This window comes from Entelurus aequoreus, linkage group LG12, assembly GCF_033978785.1.
Source record: "Entelurus aequoreus isolate RoL-2023_Sb linkage group LG12, RoL_Eaeq_v1.1, whole genome shotgun sequence".
Lineage (NCBI taxonomy): Eukaryota > Metazoa > Chordata > Actinopteri > Syngnathiformes > Syngnathidae > Entelurus > Entelurus aequoreus.
Window position 1 is genome coordinate 45,221,059 of NC_084742.1, and position 26,239 is coordinate 45,247,297.

At 43.8% G+C, this 26,239-nt stretch overlaps 3 protein-coding genes across 6 annotated transcripts in view; 1 reads left to right on the forward strand and 2 right to left on the reverse strand.

Annotated features, from left to right (window-relative positions):
* Window positions 1–5,558, reverse strand: part of LOC133662859 (procollagen C-endopeptidase enhancer 2-like) — a 30,614-nt gene extending 25,056 nt beyond the window's left edge. Inside the window, exon 1 of one of the 2 annotated variants that reach the window (XM_062067033.1) lies at window positions 5,457–5,558. In XM_062067033.1, coding sequence (XP_061923017.1) covers window positions 5,457–5,545 — 89 coding nt within the window. In that variant the 5' untranslated portion in view covers window positions 5,546–5,558. Of the gene's footprint in view, window positions 1–3,781; window positions 3,913–5,456 lie in introns of those variants that run through there. The other variant, XM_062067034.1, reaches the window with a different exon arrangement.
* An 814-nt stretch (window positions 5,559–6,372) lies between these two features.
* On the forward strand, window positions 6,373–10,950 carry LOC133662256 (uncharacterized). 3 transcript variants are annotated; one of them, XR_009828083.1, is made up of 3 exons: window positions 6,373–6,462; window positions 6,694–10,643; window positions 10,872–10,950. XR_009828083.1 is itself a non-coding variant. In XM_062066086.1 (2 exons), exon 2 carries the CDS (start codon window positions 9,058–9,060, stop codon window positions 10,330–10,332), a length of 1,275 nt encoding a protein of 424 aa, XP_061922070.1. In that variant the 5' UTR covers window positions 6,373–6,462; window positions 6,694–9,057; the 3' UTR covers window positions 10,333–10,920. The 3 variants fall into 3 exon arrangements, 2 of the variants coding, with proteins under 2 accessions (XP_061922070.1, XP_061922069.1); XM_062066086.1 differs by having other exon boundaries at window positions 6,694–10,920; XM_062066085.1 differs by lacking the exon at window positions 10,872–10,950 and having other exon boundaries at window positions 6,694–9,410.
* Window positions 10,951–12,843: 1,893 nt separating this feature from the next.
* On the reverse strand, window positions 12,844–24,967 carry per1b (period circadian clock 1b). The gene is made up of 20 exons (XM_062066087.1): window positions 24,777–24,967; window positions 20,436–21,127; window positions 20,046–20,299; window positions 19,836–19,957; window positions 19,517–19,718; window positions 19,213–19,407; window positions 18,771–18,849; window positions 18,192–18,298; window positions 17,964–18,117; window positions 17,603–17,876; window positions 17,397–17,505; window positions 16,735–16,900; window positions 16,549–16,655; window positions 16,330–16,467; window positions 15,886–16,248; window positions 15,030–15,811; window positions 14,767–14,953; window positions 14,479–14,692; window positions 13,734–13,884; window positions 12,844–13,648 (listed from the first exon to the last, which is right to left on the reverse strand). Exons 2-20 carry the CDS (start codon window positions 20,813–20,815, stop codon window positions 13,409–13,411), a joined length of 4,224 nt encoding a protein of 1,407 aa, XP_061922071.1. The 5' UTR covers window positions 20,816–21,127; window positions 24,777–24,967; the 3' UTR covers window positions 12,844–13,408.
* Between the last annotated feature and the right edge of the window lie 1,272 nt (window positions 24,968–26,239).

A 26,239-nucleotide genomic window follows, 5' to 3' on the forward strand; every position in this document is an offset into this window, starting at 1 on the left:
TTTGGCGTGCACAGGCGGGCCATTGGTGGAGATGTAGTGCAACACACCATGTTTGGCGGAGGCGGAGGAGAAGGTAGGTGCGGTGATGTCTGAAAACTCCTTGAGGAGGTGAGAAAAGTCATCAGCGGGCGAGAGGGCACTGGACAGCTTCGTCGGGGCAGTGTCACTGTGTTCACAGGGAAATGAGCCGAATGTTTCAGCATGGACGAGGCGGCGGTTCCTCACATCCACTAGAAGCTTGTTGGCAAACAAGAAATCAGCACCCAACAGGGGAGTGGACACCTTTGCTGACACAAAATCCCAGGTAAAACGCTGACCAGCAAAACTCACTGTCACAGTGCGTGTGCCAAAGGTGTGGATTGTGCTGCCATTTGCGGCCAGAAGGGGGGGGCCACACGGCCCTGCGCGAATGTCTGTGGCTGATGCTGGCAGCGCACTCATATGGGCACCTGTGTCACAAAGAAAGCGACGACCGGAGAGGGAGTCAGTAATAAACAGCAAGCCGCTGGTACGGCCGTCACCCACGGCTGCTAATAGGTGGCGGCCGGTGCGTTTCCCGACGCACTGAATGTACAGGGGGGAAGGCATTTCTTGGCTTTGTTGCCAAACTTGGCGTGGTAGAAACACAATCCTCCTGACTGCTTTGCACGTCGGGGCACAGTAGTGGTGGCAGAGATGGAGTATGGCTGGTGCATATGGTCATCACTGGTGGCAGTAGACGTGGAAGGGGGCGTGGCTGCAAAACATTTCTTCCCAGCTGAGAAAAATTTGTCCGCCTCCCTGGCCAACTGGCGAAAATCCGTAATCGATGAATTCGCAAGTGCCAAACGCACCTGTTCTGGAAGCTGCTGCAGGAATAGTTCTTTGAAAAGAAAACACGGCTGATGGTCTCCCAGCAGAGCCAGCATGTGATCCATCAGCTCAGAAGGCTTACTGTCGCCGAGACCGGGAAGTGAGAGGAGTTGGCGCGCACGTTCGGATTCAGAAAGTCCAAAAGTCTCCAGTAGATGCGCCTTCAGAGCGGCGTATTTGTTGCGTGCAGGAGGACGTTCTAGCAGACTCACCACTCTCCCCGCAGTCGAGCTTGTAAGGGACGCCACCACATGATAAAACTTTGTTTCGTCCGCCGTAATGTCTTTGATGGCGAATTGAGCCTCCGCCTGTGCGAACCACGCAATTGCGTTCCCTTCCCAAAAGTCGGGCAACTTTAGTGTAGCAGACATGTTCAGTAAACTCTGGAAACGTCCAAGAGTAAAAAGGGGTCACCAATGTAGGAGTGTAGGCAGAGAAACGACGGAGATTTATTCCTCTTTGGAGAGCCAAGTAACACTCCGTTTATTTTCAGAGAGAACAACACAACAACAAAACTGTCGCACAGGTAATTACGTCAGCACCACAGAGGTGTGTCTCAACCCTTCAAAGTAAAAGCACCTATGCACCTATGCAAGTAAACATGGGCTAGAACGCAGTGAATTATAACCGTAATAATTAATAAGTGTCCTGTGTGTGTATATCCACCACAGGGTGACATATTGTCGACCCTTCAACTCCTTCTCCTCTCTTATTTTCTTTTCCTTTCTTTTTTGGCTGCCTGATTTTTGAGGCATACTGCTGTCTCCTCCGCTTTGCCCGCTGTGGCGCTGTCTGTCTGTGACAAATCGTCGGTGCTCTACCTGCAGCTGATCCAGTCGGACTGAACCATTTTACGTAAATAGAGGGGGGGAAGGGAGGGCCCTGCAGGTGTTGATGCTTCCAAAACAAATAAAGGTATTGTTACCAGGACATGGAAAATAAAACATGTTTGATTATATGTTAGTTAATAACTTAGTGTCATTATTTTTTTTCTGTATTATAATTTCATCATCATTAGGGGCCTCTCTGGGCCCCCCTCCATCATGGGCCCCTAGAATCCGTCTCCTTTACCCCCCCCCCTTTTCGGCGCCCCTGGCTACTTCTCTTTGTTTATAATGTTTATAATGTCTATCTTCTATTTCCTGCTGGACCTACTCTCTATTTTATGCTGCTGCTGTCACCTATACTGTATATACTGTAATATTGTACATGGTCATTGGTGTATATTGTATATATGTTATAGACATAATATAATATATTTGTATATAAATTATTCTGTACACATATTATGTATATATTCGTATATATGTTGGATTTTTTTTATAGCTTTTTTAGTCTATTTATACCTGCATTGTCCTTTCCATCCTTACACTTTCCATCATTGTAACTGAGCTACTGTGTTGAACAATTTCCCTTGTGGATCATTAAAGTTTGTCTAAGTCTAAGTCTAAGTCTATAGTATATAATTGGTGCAAAGGTTTAACATGTGTACTAGGATAATTCACATGCCTTTACTGTGTATATAATTGAACAGTATTTATGTTGTGTACAATGTGTATTTATTAGGGATGTCCGATAATGGCTTTTTGCCGATTTCCGATATTGACCAAACCCTTAATTACTGATACCGATATCAACCGATACCGATATCAACCAATACCAATATACACAGTTGTGGAATTAACACATTATTATGCCTAATTTGGACAACCAGGTATGGTGAAGATAAGGTCCTTTTTAAATAAAAAAAAATAAAATAAAATAAGATAAATTAATTTAAAACATTTTCTTGAATAAAAAAGAAAGTAAAACAATATAGAAACAGTTACATAGAACCTAGTAATTAATGAAAATTAGTAAAATTAACTGTTAAAGGTTAGTACTATTAGTGGACCAGCAGCACGCAGAATCATGTGTGCTTACGGACTGCATCCCTTGCAGACTGTATTGATATATATTGATATATAATGTAGGAACCAGAATATTAATAACAGAAAGAAACAACCCTTTTGTGTGAATGAGTGTAAATGGGGGAGGGAGTTTTTTTGGGTTAGTGTACTAATTGTAAGTGTATCTTGTGTTTTTTATGTTGATTTATTTAAAAAAAAAAAAAAAAAAAAAAAACGATACCGATAATTAAAAAAAAACATACCGATAATTTCCGATATTACATTCTAAAGCATTTATCAGACATCTCTAGTATTTATAATATGTTGTGAAAAGGAAATTTCATATTTTTTTTGGAAGCTCATCTCGTACTTGACTTTGTTTATAGGGTTAGGTGCAATAAGTGTTCAACTTCAGCCTAAACCCTTTCGGTCTGCAACATTTTTTATTTATGAATGTACATCTGTTTATTTATGTAAAACTGTTTGTTTATTTTGTTGACCATTGACCGAAGAAATAATAAACTAAACTAAACTTATGTGACGACCTCCTTAAAGTTTTGTAATCAATCAGAAATATCAAGCAGCTAAAATGCGCAAAACATGGATAAGTGTTTCGCTTTTTTTTCCCATCATGAGTCGTGCCTGACTAAGCGTGTGTAAAATTAGTGCTCCAAATTAAGATCTGCTGGCGATAAAAAAAAAATAATAAAAAAAGTTATATTTTCTGTTGTTTAATATTTCAGTGCATCTTAATTTTAGTTCCATCCTAAAATGTTGATTCTTTGTTGAGCATCCAGTGCAGCTAAGCTAACTGTATTGCCGCTGCCCGATTCGTTTGCGCATGCATGCCCTGCGTTTGCAACACGCATGCGCAAAGATAACAACTTCCGGCCCTACTCCAACGGGTTCACGACTTTACGGAAACATTACAAAAAAACAACGCAACCGGACTCGCAGCTGAAGCTAGTGTAACCCTATTATTCGGTCTCTCACCAACTTCGGCTGTGGGTTAAAGGCGGATTACAGTTTTGTTGTCTTACTTGCTCGAAACACCACAACGGCATGACACGACATTTGATGTGTCACACACAGCAACACTTCTCACGTCTCGCGCTTTCTTTTCTCTTCTTTTCTTATCCCCTCACCGGTCCGTTCTCTATTTGGGCACACGGAAACAACAGGTCGGAACCAAAATGCGGGGCCGTATAAGATAAACAACTTGAAAATAACAGTAATGTGACCCAACAATATGTAAATGAAAATTCCTGCCGAACATAAATTACTTTTCATACATAGATAAGAATAACATACCAAATAATTTTCATTTTTTTATAAATCTCCTTCATTGATGTACCGTAATACCATTAACCAGAGTTATTGTAGTCCCGGGGATCTCCAACAGGAAGCGCAAACGTGAGCTGAGCATAAAATTCCTCCTTTTAAGAGGTTTTTTTTTTTTTTTTTTTGAACGCATGCACGCCACATCAAATACAGGACATATAAGCGCGGCGCCTGCAGACGTGTTAAGTGCACTGGAGCTACAATCCACGTTGGCAAAGTCTGTCTCTGTTCCTTGTGCTTTTTTTTTTTTTTAATAGTGTCACAGTCATGCTGCACAACTGCAGCTACTTTACACCAACACCTTGCTGAAAGACGCTAATTCACATCCAGACTTGCATTTGAAAGTATTGATGCCTATGAGATTCATTTCGTATCTTATCGTTACATTTTTGACATATATATAATAAATGTGCAATCGTAGTTTTTGCTTTATTTTGAAAATATTTTCACTATGGACTTTATTTCGCTCACAATTATCTAATATGTGTGTGCGTGTTTTTACATTATATATATATATATATATATATATATATACATATATATATATGTATATATATATATATATATATATATATATATATATATATATATATATATACATATATATATATATACATATATATATATATATATATATATATACATATATATATATATATATATATATATATATATATATATATATATATATATATATATATATATATATATATATATATATATATATATATATCGTTGTATTCATATATTTTTTAATTTTTTTACACTTTTTTTTGATAAACAATGAAATCATTCAATGTAAAAATGTAACATGTGTGTGTGTGTACGTGTGTGTATCTGCGTTAATTGTATTCACATATTGTTGTATTTGTTATCATTTTCACAATTTATAATATCATTTTGTTGATAAACAATTAAATCATTCAATGGTCCTGAATTAATTTGAATATAGCCTCTGGTGCTTTCTGTCCAATCTCCAGCAGGGGGAGACACTAATTGTGACCATGACTTTTTGACCTCTGTTGGTATTTCCAGGAACAAATAACTTTTAACTCATCAAAAACAAGCCCTCAAATCATTGTGGTAAATGTGTTTAAAACGTTGTTCCAATTTGGAGCTAAATAAGCAATTAAACAGTGTAAAGTTGTAGTAAATGCACTGCAAAAGCGCCAAGTGAACATGGAGTGTTCGGTAAAAAGCCTTTATTTGTTTTAACAAGACAAGCCAGCCTTCAATTTACTTTAACACAACCCACAGAGCGAACACACACACACGCAGGCACACACACATTGATGTGGGTTTGAAATCCAGACTGCCACATAAGCACAATAAAGGTGGCAAAGTCAGGTGGGAAAAGACCTGCGTGGACCTCACCTGGTGTAGTTGGTCTGACTCTGGGCCTCCGTCCATCCCAGCGCCAAAGTTACAAGAAAGCACCCCAGACTCCACGCTCTGACCTCCATCCCGCCTGTCCGCTGAGATTTTGGGAAGACGGCAGCAATACAAAAAAAAGAAGGAAGGCGGGACGGGTGAAGAGGGCGGAGAGGAAGAGATGGATTTTGGCTGTAAATGGTGCATATGGAAAAAAGAGGTGTTCAGGTGTGTGTGTGCTAGTGGACAGAGTGCCACTGTTGGATGAGTGTGTGTGTTCAAAATTGCTACTTTACACCAACTACAAACCAGGCTTTCATTAGTTGGAAGTTCAGCATCTATAAGGTGCTGTGAAACATTTACGTGCGAGACTGAGGGCCCCTGGAGGCTGCAATGTTGGCGGATGAAACAAATGCAAATGTAGGATTTAGGTGTACGTTTTTTCTTTTGTTCTTGCTCTTGTGCTCTGATGTAAGTACTGTCATTGAGCAGTGAACTTTGCTGCTTAGTCCAAACAAGGGCATTCCATGGTCTTTTTTAAGCTGCGGTGACCTCTGGGGTTTAGAAACCACAGCGAAATGGGCGGTTTGCAGCGTGCACAGCAGCAGCTCCATCCCGACACGTATTTGTACAAACCCCGTTTCCATATGAGTTGGGAAATTGTTATAGATGTAAATATAAACGGAATACAATGATTTGCAAATCCTTTTCAACCCATATTCAGTTGAATATGCTACAAAGACTGTGTTGTCCTAAAGTCAATTGTTAATATTCTTTACATAATTACTTGATAATAATTTTGTATTATTGACTGCAAGGCTTTAATTTGGAGCTAAAGTTGTTTATATTTATTGTATATGCTATAATCGGTAAACAGCAGTTAGATGATGTCACTTCCGCTAAATTACTTCCGGTTGGTCGACTTCGTTCGAAAGCAAGTCATACATGTTACGGTCTTCTGTGGTTCTTTCTGTTGCCATCCTACACAAAGCGGCGAAGAAGCAATGCCGTAAGTTGTCTTTAATAAGTTAACAACATGTCAGATACGTTAAAAAGTGTAATAGTGCCGATATGTTAAATATAATTGTCGAACTAGATACAATGTGTTCAAGTCATTCAGACGGACGGGAGTCTCCCTCTGCTGGACATTTTGGGACATTACCGTTACATTTTCATATGTCATTGTTGACAAATATGTACAGAGACAATAAGTGTGTTTGTGTCTCTTTGTTCTTTTTAGTTTTTCACCATCTTGTCTATGAAGAATTGTCAAAAGTAAATGGTCAAGCTTACAACGACGTTCTCTTCATTGACTCCGGTTTGGCTTGGTGTTGAGTGGCGTTTCTACACGTCTCACGAGAACACTAAAGTGAAAAAGGCACGTTCCGGCTGCCCTACGGTATCAACATGGCGACAAGTCACAGCGGAAGCAGCAAAACGTCAGTATCCACAGCAAGCGCAGCTCTTGTTAGAGCTAAAGCAGAAGCCGCCAAAGTGCGAGCGTCGTACGCAAGCCGAGAAGCTAAGCTAAAAATGGAAAAGGCCTCCAGAGACGCTCATAATCATTTAGAAACAACGAGAATAAGCACAGAATTAGAAGTGCTTACACTACAACGAGAAGCAGATGCAGCTGAGGCGGAAGCTCAAGTATGGGAGGAGGCTACGGCAGCACAATCCACAGGCGATGACAGGAAAACTGAATCTGAAAAGGCAAAAATTGAACGCACCAGTGAATACGTTCAATCACAGATCGACCTTCAACAGCAGTTGGCATCTCCAGCTGCCTTGTGTCCAGCAATAAATAAGCAACCGTGTCCGTTAACACAATCTACCATCAACACCTGGCATCTGGATGAAAATACTCCATATATGCAACCCAGTCCTAATAAAATAAACTTTAAGAGCGATAAAGAATCCCACTTATCCACACCAAACTTAAATAAGCCAGTTAAAGCTACAACAAACTTTGAAGAAAAAAGACAACCTGGCTCAAACATACATGCTCCGCCCTATGTTCCCCGACAGTTTCCACAAGCCAGCATGTCGTCTTCAGTTGAATCGTTGGCCCACTATTTGGCAACACGAGATCTCATCACCTCAGGACTGTACTACTTCGCAGATAAACCAGAAGATTATCACGCGTGGGAGTCGTCATTCACTACAGCGGTGCTCACCTCACAACAACCCAAGAACTAGACCTCATGACAAAGTGGCTTGGTAAGGAGTCTGTAGAACATGTGAGACGCATCCGCTCAATGTATGTAAACCATCCAGAACTGGCTCTACACAAAGCATGGGAGAGACTGCGTGACTGTTATGCTGCTCCTGAAATAATTGAAAAATCACTATTTGATCGGCTGGACAATTTCCCCAAAATTTCTAATAAAGACAACGCTAAGCTACGTGAACTGGGAGATTTGCTCATGGAAATTCAAGGTTTCAAGGAGGACGGCTATGTCACCGGCTTGTCCTATCTGGATACGTCACGAGGAATTAGGCCGATTGTGGACAAGCTTCCTTATAGCCTTCAGGAAAAATGGACGTCTTCTGGGTTTTTGTACAAAGAACATAATAACGGTTGCTTCCCTCCCTTCCACTACTTCTGTGTTTTTGTGTGCTCCGAGGCAAAGAAACGAAACGACCCCAGTTTCACCCACCAATACAATACAACTGCTAACCCTGACAAACACATTGTAAAAAGTTTTAAGCCCAACAGACCCATCTCAGTGCACAAAACAGACATTTTAACAACCAATAGTGACCCCAATGAATGTTGTCCTCTACACAACAAACCACACCCCCTTAAGAGATGCAGGACATTCCGAAACAAATACCTGGATGATAGAAAGGCCTTTTTGAAGGAAAAAGGGATATGTTTTAAATGTTGTTCCTCAGTTTCACATCTCGCCAAACACTGCCAGTCTTCTGTGAGGTGTTATGAATGTGGAAGCGCTCATCACGAGGCAGCAATGCATCCTGGTCCATCCCCTCAAATGGCCAAGGCTCCTCCACCTCTGAAAGAGAATGGCGGGGAGGAAGAAGAACAGTATAACATGCCTGATGTTAGCACAAGCTGTACAGATGTTTGCGGTCAAGGTCAGTGGGGGCGCTCATGCTCAAAAATATGCCTTACTAAAATGTACCATAAAGACTTCAAGGACAAGGCCATCAAAGCCTACGTAATTCTGGATGACCAAAGTAATCGATCATTGGCAAGACCAGAATTGTTTAAAATGTTCAATGTGGACAGCAAACCAATCCCCTATCATCTCAGAACTTGTTCTGGCCTTGTAGAAGCACACGGCAGGGAGGCTGAGGGTTTCCAGATTGAGTCCCTAGATGGTAAAGTTCTCATCTCACTTCCAACACTCCTCGAGTGTCAAGAGATTCCAAATAATCGGAATGAGATCCCAACACCAACTGCAGTTTTGCATCAACCCCATCTCCATCACATTGCCAAACACATCCCTGAATTGGACCCAGATGCCCATTTGGGCATTTGCTCCTTGGAAGAGATGTAATCAGGGCACACAAGGTCAGACAGCAAGTAAATGGACCACACAACGCTCCTTTTGCACAACGTCTGGATTTAGGCTGGGTGGTGATGGGAGAAGTGTGTTTAGGCAATACACACAAACCAACAATTAATTCAATGAATACAAACGTATGGGAAAATGGACGTCATTCCATCTTTCAACCCTGCACCAGCATCATGTGTGTTAAGAAGCAACAAACCTTCAACCAGTCCTGCAAATCACAAGAAAGAATGCTGGGATCAACATTTTTCAACCAAACTGAACATGACAACAAACCCGCTCCATCAATGGATGACCTCCTCTTTCTAAAGATCATGGACATTCACACCTACAGAGATGGATCCAACAATTGTGTCGCTCCACATCCTCCAACTTTGGCTCAGAGGATGGGCTTGGTGGCCCCGCCTGCGGGCAGTCCGAGTGAGGACCAGTGGACGCGGGTGAAGACCAGGTCACTCCAGCAGCGGGAGTCCGAGCAGCCTTGTTCAATATGCAGAGAGACTTTCTGCCTTCAGCCTCAGGTGCTGCTGTCCTGCTCCCACGTCTTCCACAAAGCATGTCTGCAGGCCTTCGAGAGGTTCTCTGGGAGGAAGTGCTGCCCGATGTGCAGGAGGGAGCAGTACGAAACGTGTGTGATCCACGATGCTGCGCGCCTCTTTCGCAACCAGTGTGCCACCAGAATCCAGGCTTTCTGGCGAGGCTACATTGTACGGAAGTGGTGCAGGAATATTCGGAGAAACGTCTGCCCAAAAGACAAACGCCTGCGCCGTAAATTCGATAAAGCAAAGGATTGTAAAGTAAGCAGCAAGTTGGTGATCATCTCAGTGACCCTTCAGGATCACATCAGAAAGAACCTTCTAGAGCCAGAGTTCTTGCTTTCTGACCCCCTGCTGAAGTACAGAAGCAAAATACCTTTAAGGCAGAGAGGGAAGCAAAAGGATGTGCAGAGACCAGAACTTCCAGAGGAGCGAGAATATGTACTTGGTCCTCCTCCACCTCCACCTGGAGAATTCACAGAGAAGGACCTTTACACCAAACAATGGAAGCAAGTGCAAGCATTTGCAAACCAGTTTTGGAGCCGATGGAGAAGGAAGTACCTTCCTTCTTTGCAACAGAGACAGAAATGGAATATGTCACAGCGAAATCTTCAAGAAGAAGATCTAGTTCTCCTCAAGGACAAGCAAGCTGCTCGTAACTACTGGCCTATGGCCATGGTCACCGCCACGTTCCCCAGGATCGACAATTTGGTCAGGAAGGTCGAAGTGAAGACTACAGACAAAGGAACCCCAAAAACATTTCTGAGACCAGTAACAGAAGTTGTTTTACTCCTGCCCAAAGATTAGAGTTGTTTGGTGATCTTAGTGGCCTCACATAGGCCAGACGGGGAGTGTGTTGTCCTAAAGTCAATTGTTAATATTCTTTACATAATTACTTGATAATAATTTTGTATTATTGACTGCAAGGCTTTAATTTGGAGCTAAAGTTGTTTATATTTATTGTATATGCTATAATCGGTAAACAGCAGTTAGATGATGTCACTTCCGCTAAATTACTTCCGGTTGGTCGACTTCGTTCGAAAGCAAGTCATACATGTTGCGGTCTTCTGTGGTTCTTTCTGTTGCCATCCTACACAAAGCGGCGAAGAAGCAATGCCGTAAGTTGTCTTTAATAAGTTAACATGTCAGACACGTTAAAAAGTGTAATAGTGCCGATATGTTCAATATAATTGTCGAACTAGATACAATGTGTTCAAGTCATTCAGACAGACGGGAGTCTCCCTCTGCTGGACATTTTGGGACATTACCGTTACATTTTCATATGTCATTGTTGACAAATATGTACAGAGACAATAAGTGTGTTTGTGTCTCTTTGTTCTTTTTAGTTTTTCACCATCTTGTCTATGAAGAATTGTCAAAAGTAAATGGTCAAGCTTACAACGACGTTCTCTTCATTGACTCCGGTTTGGCTTGGTGTTGAGTGGCGTTCTACACGTCTCACGAGGACACTAAAAAGACAACATATTTGATGTTCAAACTGATAAACTTTTTTTTTTTGCAAATAATCATCAACTTTAGAATTTGATGCCAGCAACACGTGACAAAGAAGTTGGGAAAGGTGGCAATAAATACTGATAAAGTTGAGGAATGCTCATCAAACACGTATTTGGAACATCCCACAGGTGAACAGGCAAATTGGGAACAGGTGGGTGCCATGATTGGGTATAAAAGTAGATTCCATGAAATGCTCAGTCATTTACAAACAAGGATGGGGCGAGGGTCACCACTTTGTCGACAAATGCGTGAGCAAATTGTTGAACAGTTTAAGAAAAATCTTTCTCAACCAGCTATTGCAAGGAATTTACCATCCACGGTCCGTAATATCATCAAAGGGTTCAGAGAATCTGCAGAAATCACTGCACGTAAGCAGCTAAGCCCGTGACCTTCGATCCCTCAGGCTGTACTGCATCTACAAGCGACATCAGTGTGTAAAGGATATCACCACATAGGCTCAGGAACACTTCAGAAACCCACTATCAGTAACTACAGTTGGTCGCTACATCTGTAAGTGCGAGTTAAAACTCTCCTATGCAAGGCGAAAACCGTTTATCAACAACACCCAGAAACGCCGTCGGCTTCGCTGGGCCTGAGCTCATCTAAGACGGACTGATACAAAGTGGAAAAGTGTTCTGTGGTCTGACGAGTCCACATTTCAAATTGTTTTTGGAAACTGTGGACGTCGTGTCCTCCGGACCAAAGAGGAAAAGAACCATCCGGATTATTGTAGGCGCAAAGTTGAAAAGCCAGCATCTGTGATGGTATGGGGTGTATTAGTGCCCAAGACATGGGTAACTTACACATCTGTGAAGGTGCATTAATGCTGAAAGGTACATACAGGTTTTGGAGCAACATATGTTGCCATCCAAGCAACGTTACCATGGACGCCCCTGCTTATTTCAGCAAGACAATGCCAAGCCACGTGTTACATCAACGTGGCTTCATAGTAAAAGAGTGCGGGTACTAGACTGGCCTGCCTGTAGTCCAGACCTGTCTCCCATTGAAAATGTGTGGCGCATTATGAAGCCTAAAATACCACAACGGAGACACCCGGACTGTTGAACAATTTAAGCTGTACATCAAGCAAGAATGGGAAAGAATTACACCTGAGAAGCTTAAAAAATGTGTCTCCTCAGTTCCCAAACATCTACTGAGTGTTGTTAAAAGGAAAGGCCATGTAACACAGTGGTGAACATGCCCTTTCCCAACTACTTTGGCACGTGTTGCAGCCATGAAATTCTAAGTTAATTATTATTTGCAAAAAAATAAAGTGTATGAGTTTGAACATCAAATATCTTGTCTTTGTAGTGCATTCAATTGAATATGGGTTGAAAAGGATTTGCAAATCATTGTATTCCGTTTATATTTACATCTAACACAATTTCCCAACTCATATGGAAACAGTGTTTGTATCAGTGCCAAGCGCATGCTGAAAGAATAGCCTACCGGACAGCTTAGGCGTGGTATAGCTGGAAAAAAAAAAAAGGAGGCGCAAGTACATCACTTTTTTTTTTTTTTTTATAATGTCCTGCCCAGCTTCTCGGGCAAATCATATAGCAGATGTAGATGCCCATATCGGCTGTTCAGATTTACTTTACAAAAGAGAAGTGTAGGATACTTCTCTTGTTGCCTTACTTGTATTTTGACTTTATTAAATGTATTTATATTATCATTTGGTGCAGCCGGGCCGGAGCAGGAGGGGATAGAAAGAGAGAAAAAGGAAGACAGAGGGGGGAATTGTGGGGACAAGAGGGGGATTAGACAGAGAGACAAAAACAACAACAGCAAACACAGTACATCACATTTTAAGGTCTTTCACATAATTTTATTGTCGTCTTTTGTACAAAGAACTTGACAAAAATATGAAACATCTGCAGACTTCACCGACGCCACGAAGCGGGATATCACATGATGATCACCACAGCGCCACACAGTGGGAAAAGAGAGAATAAAGACTCCTTACACAAATCACCACTTCATAATCGTGACAGATTGGAACATTCTCTCTTTAGCTGCTCCATCCTCACATGTATAAAACTATAAACAATTTTTTTTATACAAAATAAAACATGTTTGTTTTTTTCTGTACATTGTATTCACGTGTTGACGTCAGGGTGAAGAACACTGTGGTGAAGTAAATCCATCCACATTCACCTGCCTCCCTTGTTGTCCTCAACACATGAGCCACCAGCGAAAGAAGGGGTTTAGAAAAAAAAGAGCGTGAAGCTCCTGTATTGTCCTTGGTCACATAGAAGTTCAGTGTTCGTGAAGAAACATGGCAGCTGTCCTGTCAGCATGCACCCTCTCGTCACTGGATGTGCACAATCAAAGTGTTTTTTAACCCTTTGGCCTCTGACTTCATGCCTCAGACCACTGGAGTGATGTCCTCCACCAAGTCCTCTGCTTGATGGCTCTTCTGTGTTTTGTCTTCCTCCTCCTCCTCCTCCTCAGGGTGATGTTCCACCATGGCTGCCTCCGACGTGCTTTTCTTCACAGCAACCCCCTCTTGAGTCTTTAGCACAGAGCACAGCTCCATCTCGTGAAGCTCCACGTCAAAGGGGGCGGCGGGCGGCGTCGACGTGGGAGACTTGCAGTCGGTGCAACTCTGGGAAGAGTCAAGAAGAAAAGACATTAGAATTGATCTCGACCGAGCAAAGGCCAGAGTGGAGTAGAGTGTAGCGTTCACTCACAGAGATGTTGATGGCTCGAGGCAGACGACCTGTGCGCACCCACGGGTGCACCTGGCTGAGCTCTCTCTTCTGGTCCTCTGTGAAGCGAGGCTGGTGCTTCTGCATGTTCCTCAAGTTCTCGCGATCCTCACGCAGCACCGCGTCCATGTCCCTGTAACGCAATAACGGATTGTAGAACTGGATCGTACAACTTAACGTGCGACTAAGGCTGTGAATCTGTGGGCACCACATGATTCGATTCAGAAACGATTCTCGATTCAAAATCAATACTTTTTTAATAACATTGGGTGCCAGTTCTACATTCCTACATAAAGTAGATTAACAGCTGTGGTACATTTCTATATTACTTCAAAGAAAACTACTTTTGTTTGTGTAATAAAATTTAAAAATTCTATCCAAATATTTAGCCATCCATCCAATTTCTACCGCTTGTCCCTTTTTGGGTCGCGGGGGGTGCTGGAGCCTATCTCAGCTGCATTCAGGCGGAAGGCGGGGTACACCCTGGACAAGTCGCCACCTCATCACATATTTAATAAAGTCAAAATAAATAAAAGCATTTTCTAAAGTAAATCTTTACAGCAGGTATGATGTTCTACATCAATATGATTTCCCTGAGTGTCTGGACAGGACACATTTAACAAAAAAAAATATTGAAGATTTTTTCAAATTGATTAAAAATCACGATTCATTCGAAAATCGATTTTTTTTTATACCCCTACATCACATTAACTGCCCCCTGTTTTACCTGATAGGCAGCTGGTAGGTCATCATTATTTTGTTGTCTGTGTTGGCCATCAGCAGCCAAATGGGGTCCTGCAGGACACACTTGATGAACTGCTCCTCGCCGCCGTCCCCTCCGGCGCTTCCACCGCTGCCCGCCGGCTGCTTGCGGGCATGGTCGTTCTCTAATGAGTCAATGCTGCCAAAGTATTTGCTGGTGTGGCTGCCCTGGCTGCTGCCTGGATGGACACCAAATTAACGGTTAGAAAGCTGGAAGCGTGATATGAAGTGACGGTGTTAGTAATCCACTTACTGGTGCCACTGGTTCCAGAGGAGCAGCATCCGTTGGAACCGGAGCCAGAACCTGAGGACCTCGTCCCTGATGACCCTGATCCAGAGGCAGCTGAGCCAGTGCCAGATTGGGAGTCTTCTTGTAGCAGCAGGTCCAGCAGGTCGCTGGAAGTTGACATTGCGTCGTTGTTGGACTCATTGGCTTCCCCCTATGATGGAAGACGGTGAGTGTGAATGTTTGTCACATAGTTAAATAATTGTAAGAGTCGTCATCTGTGCGCTTACAGTCTCATTCTCCTTGGTGTTGTCATCAGAGCTCCTCTGGTTGGCTGAACTCTGCCCCCCGGCCGTGACACCTTGTACAGTGGGTGTGGCTTGTTGGGAGGCAGTGCCAACCTCTAAACGGTTGCTAGGTGACTCCTCCAGCTGCAACAAGTTGAGGGGGGAGGAGCACCGAGACTGAAAGAGTGGCGACCCTGCACCCTCGCGGTCTGCAGGTATTTGTGTGTAGGACTGTGGGGTGCTGCTACGAGACTGCGCGCCTGTGCCAGGCATGCATACCGGGTTGGGAACGACTGAGGAGAGAGGGACTTGGACCGGGACCGGGGCGGTGCCAGGATAGTTAAAGTTTGGATTGAAAAACGGTACGGGTGTGGTGCCTTGCTGAGTCATGGGCGCCCCCATTTGAGGGAACATGTAGTTCGGGAGCACAAAGGCCATCATGGGCGGCACCATCTGGGCAGGGGGGAAATGTGATGCGTCTGGAATAGGCTGAGGGAGTGGCGGGTAGACCGGGTACATCGGAACCATGCCAGGTGCAAACGGGGTGGAGGGAATGTTGGGCTGAGAGCAAACAGATGGCCAAGAGGAAGAATTGGTCAGGGCTCCAAGGGGCATGTTGAAGGGCCCGGACACCATGTTGCTTCTGGGGTCTCGACACATCCCACTTGGACCCGCAGAGCTAAGCTGGTCAGAAGACTCCTGGTGCTTGACTCTTTTGCCACCACGACCACGTCTGTGACTGGAGCCTCCCCCTGCGGCCGGGTAGTCACGAGAGCAACGTACACCTGAATAAAATGAATTGGAATTAGTTTTACGTGATTCCCACAAGAAGAAAAGAGTGAAATGAAGAGTGGGCTACCTCGTGACAAAGGGTTGGGGCCGGGGGTGGGGCAGCGCACAGTCGAAGACGCAGTCTGGTCGAAGACGCGCAGCTTACTGAGATCCTTAAATCGATCGAGGAAGGCCTGCTCCTCTTGCTGGGTGTGCGCAGAAAGCACCTCTTTCGTCAGACCCAAGCGGCCGCCCCCACTTGCTGGCCCTGCGACACTCCCGCTGCGCCAGCTGTCCCTATCTGGCTGTGTGACTTGAGGGGGCAGAGCTTTGGCGGGTGGAGGAGGAGGAGGAGGAAGAGTGATGGGAGGGGGACCATTAGAGGGAGGAGTCGGGGCGGTGTTAGGAGGAGCGTGTGTAGGAGTGGTAGGAGCCTCCTCCATCACAATGTCTGCCAGGTGAGAAGACAACACAAATGAGTTACAATCCATTCAAATGAATTGAATTAAGACTTCAGTTGATGACTACCAACCTGACTCAGGAGGCTTCTTGTCCCCAACGTGCACAATAGTGCTGCTAAAGCTGCACTGGGATGTGATGGAGATGACACTCTCCGCTTTCATGGCCAGCGCCAGTGGGGGAAGAGGAGGATGTTCGGCCACCAGTTTAACTAAATGAGCAAGTGACAGATGTGAGATACATGACTTCCCCACAGGTGAAGGTGCCGTCAGTTGAAGTCAATAATGCCAACCTTTAGCGTTTCCGATAACGTCCTGCTGTTTGTCCTCATCAGATGCCGAGGAAGAGGAGCCATACTTCCTTTTGACCGTGTTAGGAATGTTACAGCTCTCCAGGTACCTGTAGAGGATAGTCAAGATGCTTACTACACGAGTCAAATGAGAAGCAAATCCTTGGAGATTGGAAGCCGCTTTAGTACCTTATGATGCTGTCCAGACAATTGATCTGCTGGTAGGAGTACCCGGGTTGGGGCTCTTTCTGGACAAGTGGAGCGGGTACCATGTCTTTGAGAGGTTTGGTCACGTCAGCAATGAGACCACGGATTGGGTCGTTGTTGATGGCTTTCAGTCGACTGCTAATGCCAGCTAAAACAAAACAAAAAAACAACTTTAGACTCCCTTCTGCCATCTTTTTGTCTGAGGTGTGTAGGCCTGCATGCAGCTACAGATTATTTAAATAATCCAGTAATCTATCAATTAGTTTGTTTGATTAATCGGATACAAGACACTTTATAGCCTCAATGTGTATTTAAAGGAAAATAGATAAAAAAATAAATAAATGCACATCATCAACATTGAATTTACACTTAACATGTGCGCATTAATAATATTAAAAAATGAATCTCTGTGTACGCCACCACGCAGATCATAGCCCCCAAACATCACCGCTCTACTGCAAACTATGTTCTCGTATTTAAAGTTCAGGGCACTTTGTGCGGTCAGGATTTTATAAATTTTTAGTTACACTCATTAAACAATCATTCGAAGCAACAGAACATAAATGAAAGCTCTTTTCTAATCAAATTAATCTTATTAACCAATTGAATGTTGCAGCTCCAATTAGGTAGTCTAATATTATTACCTGTGCTGGTGTTTTTTCTGGGTGCCGGCTTGTTACGGGACTCGATAAAAACCTGCTGCCCGTTAGTTTTGACCATGTGAACGTCTTTGCAGATCTGCTGGAAGGTCATCTGGAACAACCAGTGCACGAAAAACAATGTTAGCTCATTATAAAATGTGGCACAAATGCATAAATGGCACAATAAGTACAGTGACACTTTGACTCACAGGCTTGTGTAAAACAACTGCCGCCGCTGCGTCGTCCATGGCGGGGCCATTGCTATCACTGGAGGAGGCGGCCGAGGCACTCGGGTGCTGCGGGTACGAGCGGCGCGAGCCCCGTGACCCACTGGACCCCAGCGAGCTGTAACCCTGAGATCCGCCGCTGTGCACCGGCTGCACCAAAAGACGGTGGATCCGCTCGCTGAGTTGCACTACATCTGGCGTTGTGACGCGGGGCTCACATTCCTGTGACGTGAACACATCCTCGTTGAGCGGGCTCCTGGAAGAAGGAGAGTGCGGTGCCTTGTCATTCATTGTGCATCTTAGTGCACATAAACACTGTCAGTCTGCGAGGAGGTACACTTACGTTCTGACTTTGTGGCGGCCTACGATGAAGGCCACTTTGCGGCTCCAAGGGTTGACAAATGACGACCAGCTGGTGTCAATGGTTAAGTATTCCCCGTTGCGAGCGCACATCCTCAGTGGTGCATATTCGAATGGCTGCCCAGCAAACTGAAGGACTGGAAGCAAAAACAGAGACAATAAACATGCGTGCAAAGTTAAGAAGGGATAATAGAAGATGAATTAGGCTCACTCTTCTCATGTATGGCCACCATGGTCGGCCTGTCTTCAGGGTGGATGTAGAGCAGAGTTGGGGTTCCAACCAAGTCTTGCGGCAGATAGCCTAGCAATGGCACAGCCCTGCATCGAGACCAGATTACCTTTTATTCATTGGCACATTACAAATAAAACTACTGTAGAACATCACTACGGTATATCAAGGAGACAAAAGCGGTTGTAGAACCAAAAATAGCCATTGCTTTCACAATTACTTGTGACTGCCCAGAGACAAGGTGAATGGGCGAAAATAATGGACTTTTTTTCCCCGGGCGCTTGGATAATACTGATCAAGTTAACAATACTAAAACACATTGACATAGAAAAGGCTGATATTTAAAATAAATTACCCAGGATGTCACTAAGCACATTCTAATATATCCCTTTGGGTCGACCATATATCAATCAATTTCAACTAAAGTGGGAATTAGTTTGTCGACATGGACAGGGTGACGACATAAACAGGATCGACTTAAATGGGTTTCACTGTAAATAAAATGTAGAGCTTTGTCAAACAAGCGCTAGTTAGGGCGGTTAGGAAAGTTGGGAAACTGACCTCTCGTCCACTTCCTGGAAGAGACAGGTGGGTGTGTGACTGGTGGTAAAGATCCTCTTGTCTGTAGGAATCCGAGGTGCTAATGGGATAGCAGAGAAGGGAGGGGTGGAAATATGTTTTAGACCCAACCAAGTGCCTCATGTTTTATACATATACATACATAAACATGAAATGCATCAGACAACTTGACGCCTGTGCGTAGGAAGATGTTTAAAATCTGTGAGATTGGATTGCATGAGGGTAGCACGTGAAGTATTTTCCATTTCCACAAACTCGATTATATTCTACAACTGTGAGTGCAGAGTTAGTACGACATTATATTAATTATCAGTGGCTCCTAGTCACAATAAGTTAATAGTGTTTTTGATAATTATTTCTTCTATAAACACTGATTAGTGAACAACAGTTTGGATGAATATAAATTATCAGGTAAATATAGTACCTTCGTATCCAGAGTGGACCCTCTCTGCAATGAGCAGACAACAGGGCTGGGGGTCGGCAGTATCCGAGTCCCTAATAGTGAGCTGGTAGGGCGTTAGGCGAAAAGGATAATAGCGCATCCCGCTGCCACGTGTCTGGTCGGCGCTGATTCTGCAGAACATGGACTTCTCCTGAGTACAGTCCACAGCAGGCGAGGCTGAGTGGAGCAAGGAGAGGGTCAAACCAAACTGCACAAGCATATGATGACGTTTCTGATTGTTCCAGACAGGAACGGTGGATCATGGTACTGTGGGGTTTCATCTCACCAGATCCAATGCAGGAGGCCCAGAGGGGCAGGCGGCAAGGTGCTGTGCCGCTGTAGAAAGTGCTGACGTCTTGCGGGGCCAGAAGCTCGGAAAACATCTTCCCCTGGAGACCTTCGGGCTTGCAGCGCAGCACGGATGATCCCTGGGGTGACACGTACACGACCCGACCCGACAGGAAGGACACTGCCATTGAGAAGGTGTCCTGTGAGGAAAGGAGTAGCAGAATATAACAAGTGAATATTTGATTGACTCCTCAATTCTTTGTTCTAAAGAATTGTAGGTAGGCTGAAGAAGGAAGAAAACTGAGGTTCAAACTTACAGTGTTCTTCAGGGTGTACTCTGAAGTGATGTTGTCAAGCTCCTCGATCGTGAAGGCAGACAAGTCCAAACTGCAACCGTGACACTCCTCCACACTCCACTGGTGATAGTACTCCTTGTTGGCTGCACACATGGACATAAGGCATGGCACACATTAGCTTTGGCCCAAGAGGTGGGGGTACAAGAAGGCATGATAAAATCATTATCTCACCTCGGACTTGTCTGACACACTGCAGGGCGTATTTGAGCGCATTTAGAGTGCTGGAGTGGCTTTTCGACTTGCGCTCGGACGGCATGCGCAGCTTTAGCTCTTTGATGGCCTTCATGAGCTCCTTCTGCGTCTGGACCCTTGCTGACTGGTTGCTGCTGCAGCCAGAGGTGGAAGGTGGGTCGCGCTCTGAGCTGGTGGACAGCAGGCTGTAGGCCAGGGAGCCACTGGGGGGTGACAGGCCCTGCGAGTTGGAGCTGCAAAATGGCGGAAGCATTAGAATCAACGCTTCAAAGATGAAAATGTGACTCGTGTTTCAATGGTAAATGGATTATACTTGTATAGCGCTTTGACACTATTTTCACATTCACACACTGATAGATGTGAGCTTACCTCTTGTGGCTATCCATCATGCCGGAGTCCTTGCCATTAGACGAGCCGTGAGAGCTGCGTATGGACTGGCCCCCGCGAGAGCCGCTCTCCCTCTCCGTGCCGCCCTCACTTTCCCTCTCACCAGAGTCGTTGCCACTGGAGAGCCCATCCATGTCGTCCGAGTTGAGCCCCCTCTGGTCTCCAGATCCAGAACCTCCACTGGGGGATAAGCCACCACCATTGCTGATTCCCTGCTCCGGAGTGGAGACATCTGCGTCGGTGGTTTTTACAGAGTTTAACCCTATGCACTCAGGGTCCTGATCTTTGTCTTTGTCTGCAGCCCTTGACACTCGCCCCCGGGTGTTGCTGCTCGCCACTAATTGAGAGATCTCATAACTCATACTAGACTTGGATGAGGCCTGATGAAGGTGTCAGCCAAAGAATAAGTGGAATACTTTCAACTTAGGTAGGACTACTATTTACAATAAAGTGAATCATGGTGATGGTTGCTCGTGATTACAACTATGGGGAGAATACCATGGTTTCTTGAATAAAAATATGGATGTAAACCCTTTGTTGTGTTGATATTCAAATAGTTGGGAAAGATGAATTTCTGTTTATGAAACAGCCTTGGCACAAGCAGACCAATGAGAGGAAAGAGATCTTGTTCGGTCTCGCCTCTTGAGATGTGTTGCTGGCAGTGAGAAGGTCACCTAAGACAAGAGAAAAACAGAGAATTGGACACAGAACCAAAAGACTAAGGGCTGTGATTATGAAAAGATTAGTAATGTTTAGGGTCTTCCGAGGACTCTAGTGATGAAAGCAAGTGTTGATCATCAGACACCGAAGTTATACAGTGTTGTTTGGTGGGCACACCTCATTTGTCCACCTTAAGTAAAAAAAAGGCCTTAGAGAACCGAAGGCCCCTTTTTTAAGCAGCAAATATGTATGCATGCATCTCAATATAGAACAAGGGGACATGCGTTAGTGCCTGAATCAAGTAGGACATTTGTCAGTTTTCATAGCTTAATCCACCCAGAGGACAATTTAAAACAAACAGGGGTAGATAATCTGCTGGAGCTCTAATAAACTGGTTTGTTTCTGAATAGTATCCACAAGTATATATCTGGCCAGTGCCTACGCAAGTAAAAGACTAGTGCTATTTATTTCTTCAGTAGCCTCATAATCCTATAAAGCATACAGGTGCAACGGGGAAGACGAACGTCACGCCTTTTAAATGTATTACTCTCACATGGCCCAACGCCTCAAGCTTTAGGAGCACAATCTGGTCAGAGCGGTTTGACCTACAACCCTGTACTGACCACACAAACGTACATGCGCTTCCCGTTGTTACTTGTTATGACTTGGCAGGTTTCAGATTGCTCAGTAGACCTGACAAGAGGATGACAGGTGACAAGGGTACCTCACACAACCAAAATTACTTTGGAGAAGATGCTGCAAAGAGAAATATGTTATCAATTGCTGCTGGTTTCTGTCGCCTTTGAAATGCTAATGAGCATTCTGCTTGGCCAGATGTATTATGCACACTCACGCATGACGAAGTGCGAGCTCTACAGTTGGACCAGAGCAAAGGAGCAGTTACAGCTGAGAAATATGCCAGCCGGGCTGTCATCTAAGTAGACTTCAACAGGCAAGTATCAATGCAAACTAATAAACAACTAATAAGTGCTTACTAGCAATGCTGTTGGTATGTGACTTTGTAGTAATGCAAAAATAAGTGGACCTTCTTCCCCCTTTCAGCCTGCTGATAGGGTTTTCTTGGCCTAATGAACATGCAACAAGGTGTTCACATACATACCCACGCCCACACACTGTCTATAATGACGATGTGACACCAGCACATGCAGAGAACACAACATGACATTTGACTTGGAACATACTTCCCCGCTACAGTGTACGTGTGTGTATATATATATATATATACCATCATGCACCATTGTACATCTATTTGTACGTTTTAAAGCGGACCTCCCATGAGATCCACCGGTGAATAAAGTAACCCTACACATACAGCATTTTTTTCCTGAGTACATTCGGCACGTGTACTTGGACGTGTTTTCCAGAGTGCAAGAACAGCCCCGGATTGGCTGCCCTACAGGGCCAATCAGAGAGCAGGCTGTGCAGAGGTCTGCCTGTGCGCAGTGCCGGCTGCCTGTCATTGGCTGCTTTCAGCTCCGCCCCCACGCTCCTCTACAGGCGGCCATGTGTCAGCTGATCCGAGGCCAGCGTCTGGCAGGGACATGCTGCTGCCTTTCTATCATCATTTCATACATTACGTCACAATTGTTGTATATATACAGACAAACAAATATTACATATATATAAATCTATACATATATATATATATAAATCTATATATATATATATACATATACATATATATACACACACACACACACACACATACACACATATATATATATATATATAAACATCACCTACAGTACAATGTCTGCGCTCAGTGGGATGCCGACTGTTAGGATGTTGATATATTCTCATTTAGATAAAGAATGGCTCATAATCCTTGTGAGGAAGAAAAAAAGTGGGGTGTAACAAAGCATCCTTTCAGGTCTTTTTCGTCATTTCCGGGTCTAAGTTGGCTGTCAAAGTGTACCAACTTCTCAATTTATGTCCACATCCTTTAACTATTAAAGTGAGATGTATGATTTAGATTATAAAATTAATGTTCACGATTCAATTGATGTCAATACGGCAGCATAAGGAAGTTACCTCTCTCTGATCATTGCACCGCTAAATGTAGGTCCTTAACATTAGCACTTATAATAACAATATTGCTGGATAAGTTTGCTAAGTATAAAAATTAGCTGAAATTTTTAAATAAAAGAAACCGCTGTGTAAATGTGTCCACTAGATGTCGCAATAGCAATTCTTTGTAGATTATGCTACATATGTAAAAAAAACAAAAAACATATGATGTTAGTGCACCAGTCGAGGAAATGAGCAAACTACATGAATAATATCCTGTAGTTTGAGTTTGATATGATTTTTTTTATCTTGATAGATTGAAGATTAACACTAATTTATTCAGAAAGTGTGAATAAAGACAAATAAAGGTAGAATACTATTAACCACATAGATGTCTGTCTATCTGTGTTGGCCCTGTGATGAGGTGGCCACTTGTCCAGGGTGTACCCCACCATGTATAGCTCGGTTGGTAGAGTGGCCGTGCCAGCAACTTGAGGGTTGCAGGTTCGATCCCAGCTACCGCCATCCTAGTCACTGCCATTGTGTCCTTGGGCAAGACACTTTGCCCACCTGCTCCCTGTGCCACTTAGATATTGGGTTTCACTATGTCAAAGCGCTTTGAGTCACCAGAGAAAAGCGCTATATAAATATAATTTACTTCACTTCACTGCCACCAGAATGCAGCTGAGCACCTCCCCCTCCCTCCCTCCGAAAGGGACAAGTGGTAGAAAAGGGATGGATGGATGCAAATGTAAAAAAAAAAACATTATGATGTGTAAATTTTCAGAATTTGCTTGTTCTATTTTTAAACAAAGAAAAACAATCTGAAGTTGTCTTTATTTTTAAGTTATTGTGCCGTGATTTTACCAGTGGAGCAGATATTCCCATCTAAAATGAGTTTGACACAACTGCCTTAGAGTGTAAATAAGGATTGAAAGCTATAGTAGCAATCATATATTATTAAATATAGGAATTTAAGTATGTTTAACTAATAATAATAATAATAATAATTTACACAATCGGCACATTTTCTAAAGTGATATATTTCCATCAAAGCAACAAGTGTTACAATTGTGTGCATACTGGACTAGAAAGAAAACACTCAGATGTTAAAAGTGCATGTTTTTTATGATTGATAGTTTTATTCAAGGATGTTAAATACTGCTTATATTTTTTTAATCTGGGTTTCGTGTCGTGCCTTTTGGGAATGTCGGTCTGTAGGTTGCAGTGTAGGCCTTGAGTTGCACATCAGCCCAGCCCCACTGCTCACTCGCCATTGGCACCAGCAAGAAAGACCAGCATCGACTTGTGTACTTGTGTTTAGTGGATCAGATTTTAGGCTGCTATTATTAACCTATTAAACCATTTTGAGACGGATGTTTGTTTGTTTTCTGTCGACTCGAGTGAGCTGACAGTATCGTGCGTGGAAACAAAACCACTGTTGATGGTATACGGATTACACGGGTGTGGGCGTGCAGGTACAGAGTGTCCTGCACTATGCTACGCTGTTAGCGTGCTAGTTGTAAACACAACACGCACAGATCCGCCATGATGAGACAAATACCTCGAAGACTTTGCACACCTGTGTTAATTCACTAATCATATCGCGTAATACTTCAAAGCAAAACGACGTACCTTTTTATTTCCCTCTTTAAAGGAGATCCGTTGACGTTGTATTCCAGGCTGAGGTGTCCAGAAATGGTACCACTATGTCGTATATCCCAAATTGTATTGACGAAGACTTGGAAGCAGCTTCTTCTCCGCTCGACAGTTTTCGTTTGCTACCCCCACACCCTTTCGACACTAAACAGGAGAGTACACACGCAGGAACACACGTGCCCGTGCATGGACTCAGCATGGGCTCGCCTCTCATTGGTGGACGTGACACCCCAAGCCGCGCCCACAGCGGTTCTATTGGACGAGGGGCGGGGGCGGAGCTTGCAGCACGGGGCTCGCTGGTCACGTTGCCGGCTGCCTGCTCCTGTGTTCTTTTGCTAAACATTGAGGACACGTGAAAGGGCGGGGGCGGTACTGCCCCCATTGCTTTGCGATGCGCCGTAGTGCCGCAAACGGGACGCAATGCAACTTTAAACAACTACCAAAAAGCACTTTTACCTCTAACACGGACTGCCTGACATCTTGTATAGTTTTAATAACGCTATCACGCGACTTTACTCTCGCGTTCACACGTTTTTTGGAGGAAACACATCCAACAAGTGGTTTCTGCTGCGCGTCTAGTGGCAGCGTTACGGCGAGTGCAAGCACATTTCAACGTGTTTGCAGGGCGTCGACGTCATCTGTCCTGCTCGCCTTGTCCAGAATCACATGGCAAACGGTGTGGTCGTCCTGTGGCGGTAAACAGAGCAGATGTAGGGCGTTAAGGCCACATGCCATCGAGTTAATAGGCGACCGATGTACTACTAAACTACAACTTGCACGTTGTAGTTGCATTCTGTCAACGTCATGTTCTCTCCTGTTGGAACTTTGAAGACACACACTGCGTGAAAGAGGCTGCACAAGACAGCTGCAGTCGGCATGTCTGCGGTGTGCGAAGCAAGGGGCTGCACAGAACCATTTTCAAGAGTCGCTGTGATTTCGTTTGCACATTAATACCAGTAGGGGACATTTCACCTCACATCCATTGCATCCACACCAATCTGTTCATGTCATTAGCAGAGTTCTGCTCACAGGAGGATATTTAGTTGTTTTGATTAGTCAGCCACTAATGCAGCGTTTATGTAGCAAGTGCTACAAGTAGTGTCGTAAAATAACTAGAGATGCTAAATGCTTTAAAATGTAATATCGGATATTATCGGTACCGTTTTTTAAATGATCGGTATCGTTTTTTTATTTTTTTTATTTTTTTATTAAATCAACATAAAACACACAAGATACACTTACAATTAGTGCACCAACCCAAAAAAACTCCCTCCCCCATTTACACTCATTCACACAAAAGGGTTGTTTCTTTCTGTTATTAATATTCTGGTTCCTACATTATATATCAATATATATCAATACAGTCTGCAAGGGATACAGTCCGTAAGCACACATGATTGTGCGTGCTGGTCCACTAATAGTACTAACCTTTAACAGTT

Bases quoted from the DNA above. Each gene is read 5' to 3' on its own strand.
- per1b (XM_062066087.1), bottom strand. From the start codon at position 20,815: ATGAGTTATGAGATCTCTCAATTAGTGGCGAGCAGCAACACCCGGGGG. The intron at 17,506-17,602 runs GTGAGTCAAAGT...TGGTTGTTCCAG, and splicing joins CAGTTGTTTTACACAAGCCT to ATGACCTTCCAGCAGATCTG. The intron at 13,649-13,733 runs GTGAGTGAACGC...GACTCTTCCCAG, and splicing joins CTCGAGCCATCAACATCTCT to AGTTGCACCGACTGCAAGTC.
- LOC133662256 (XM_062066085.1), top strand. From the start codon at position 7,655: ATGACAAAGTGGCTTGGTAAGGAGTCTGTAGAACATGTGAGACGCATC.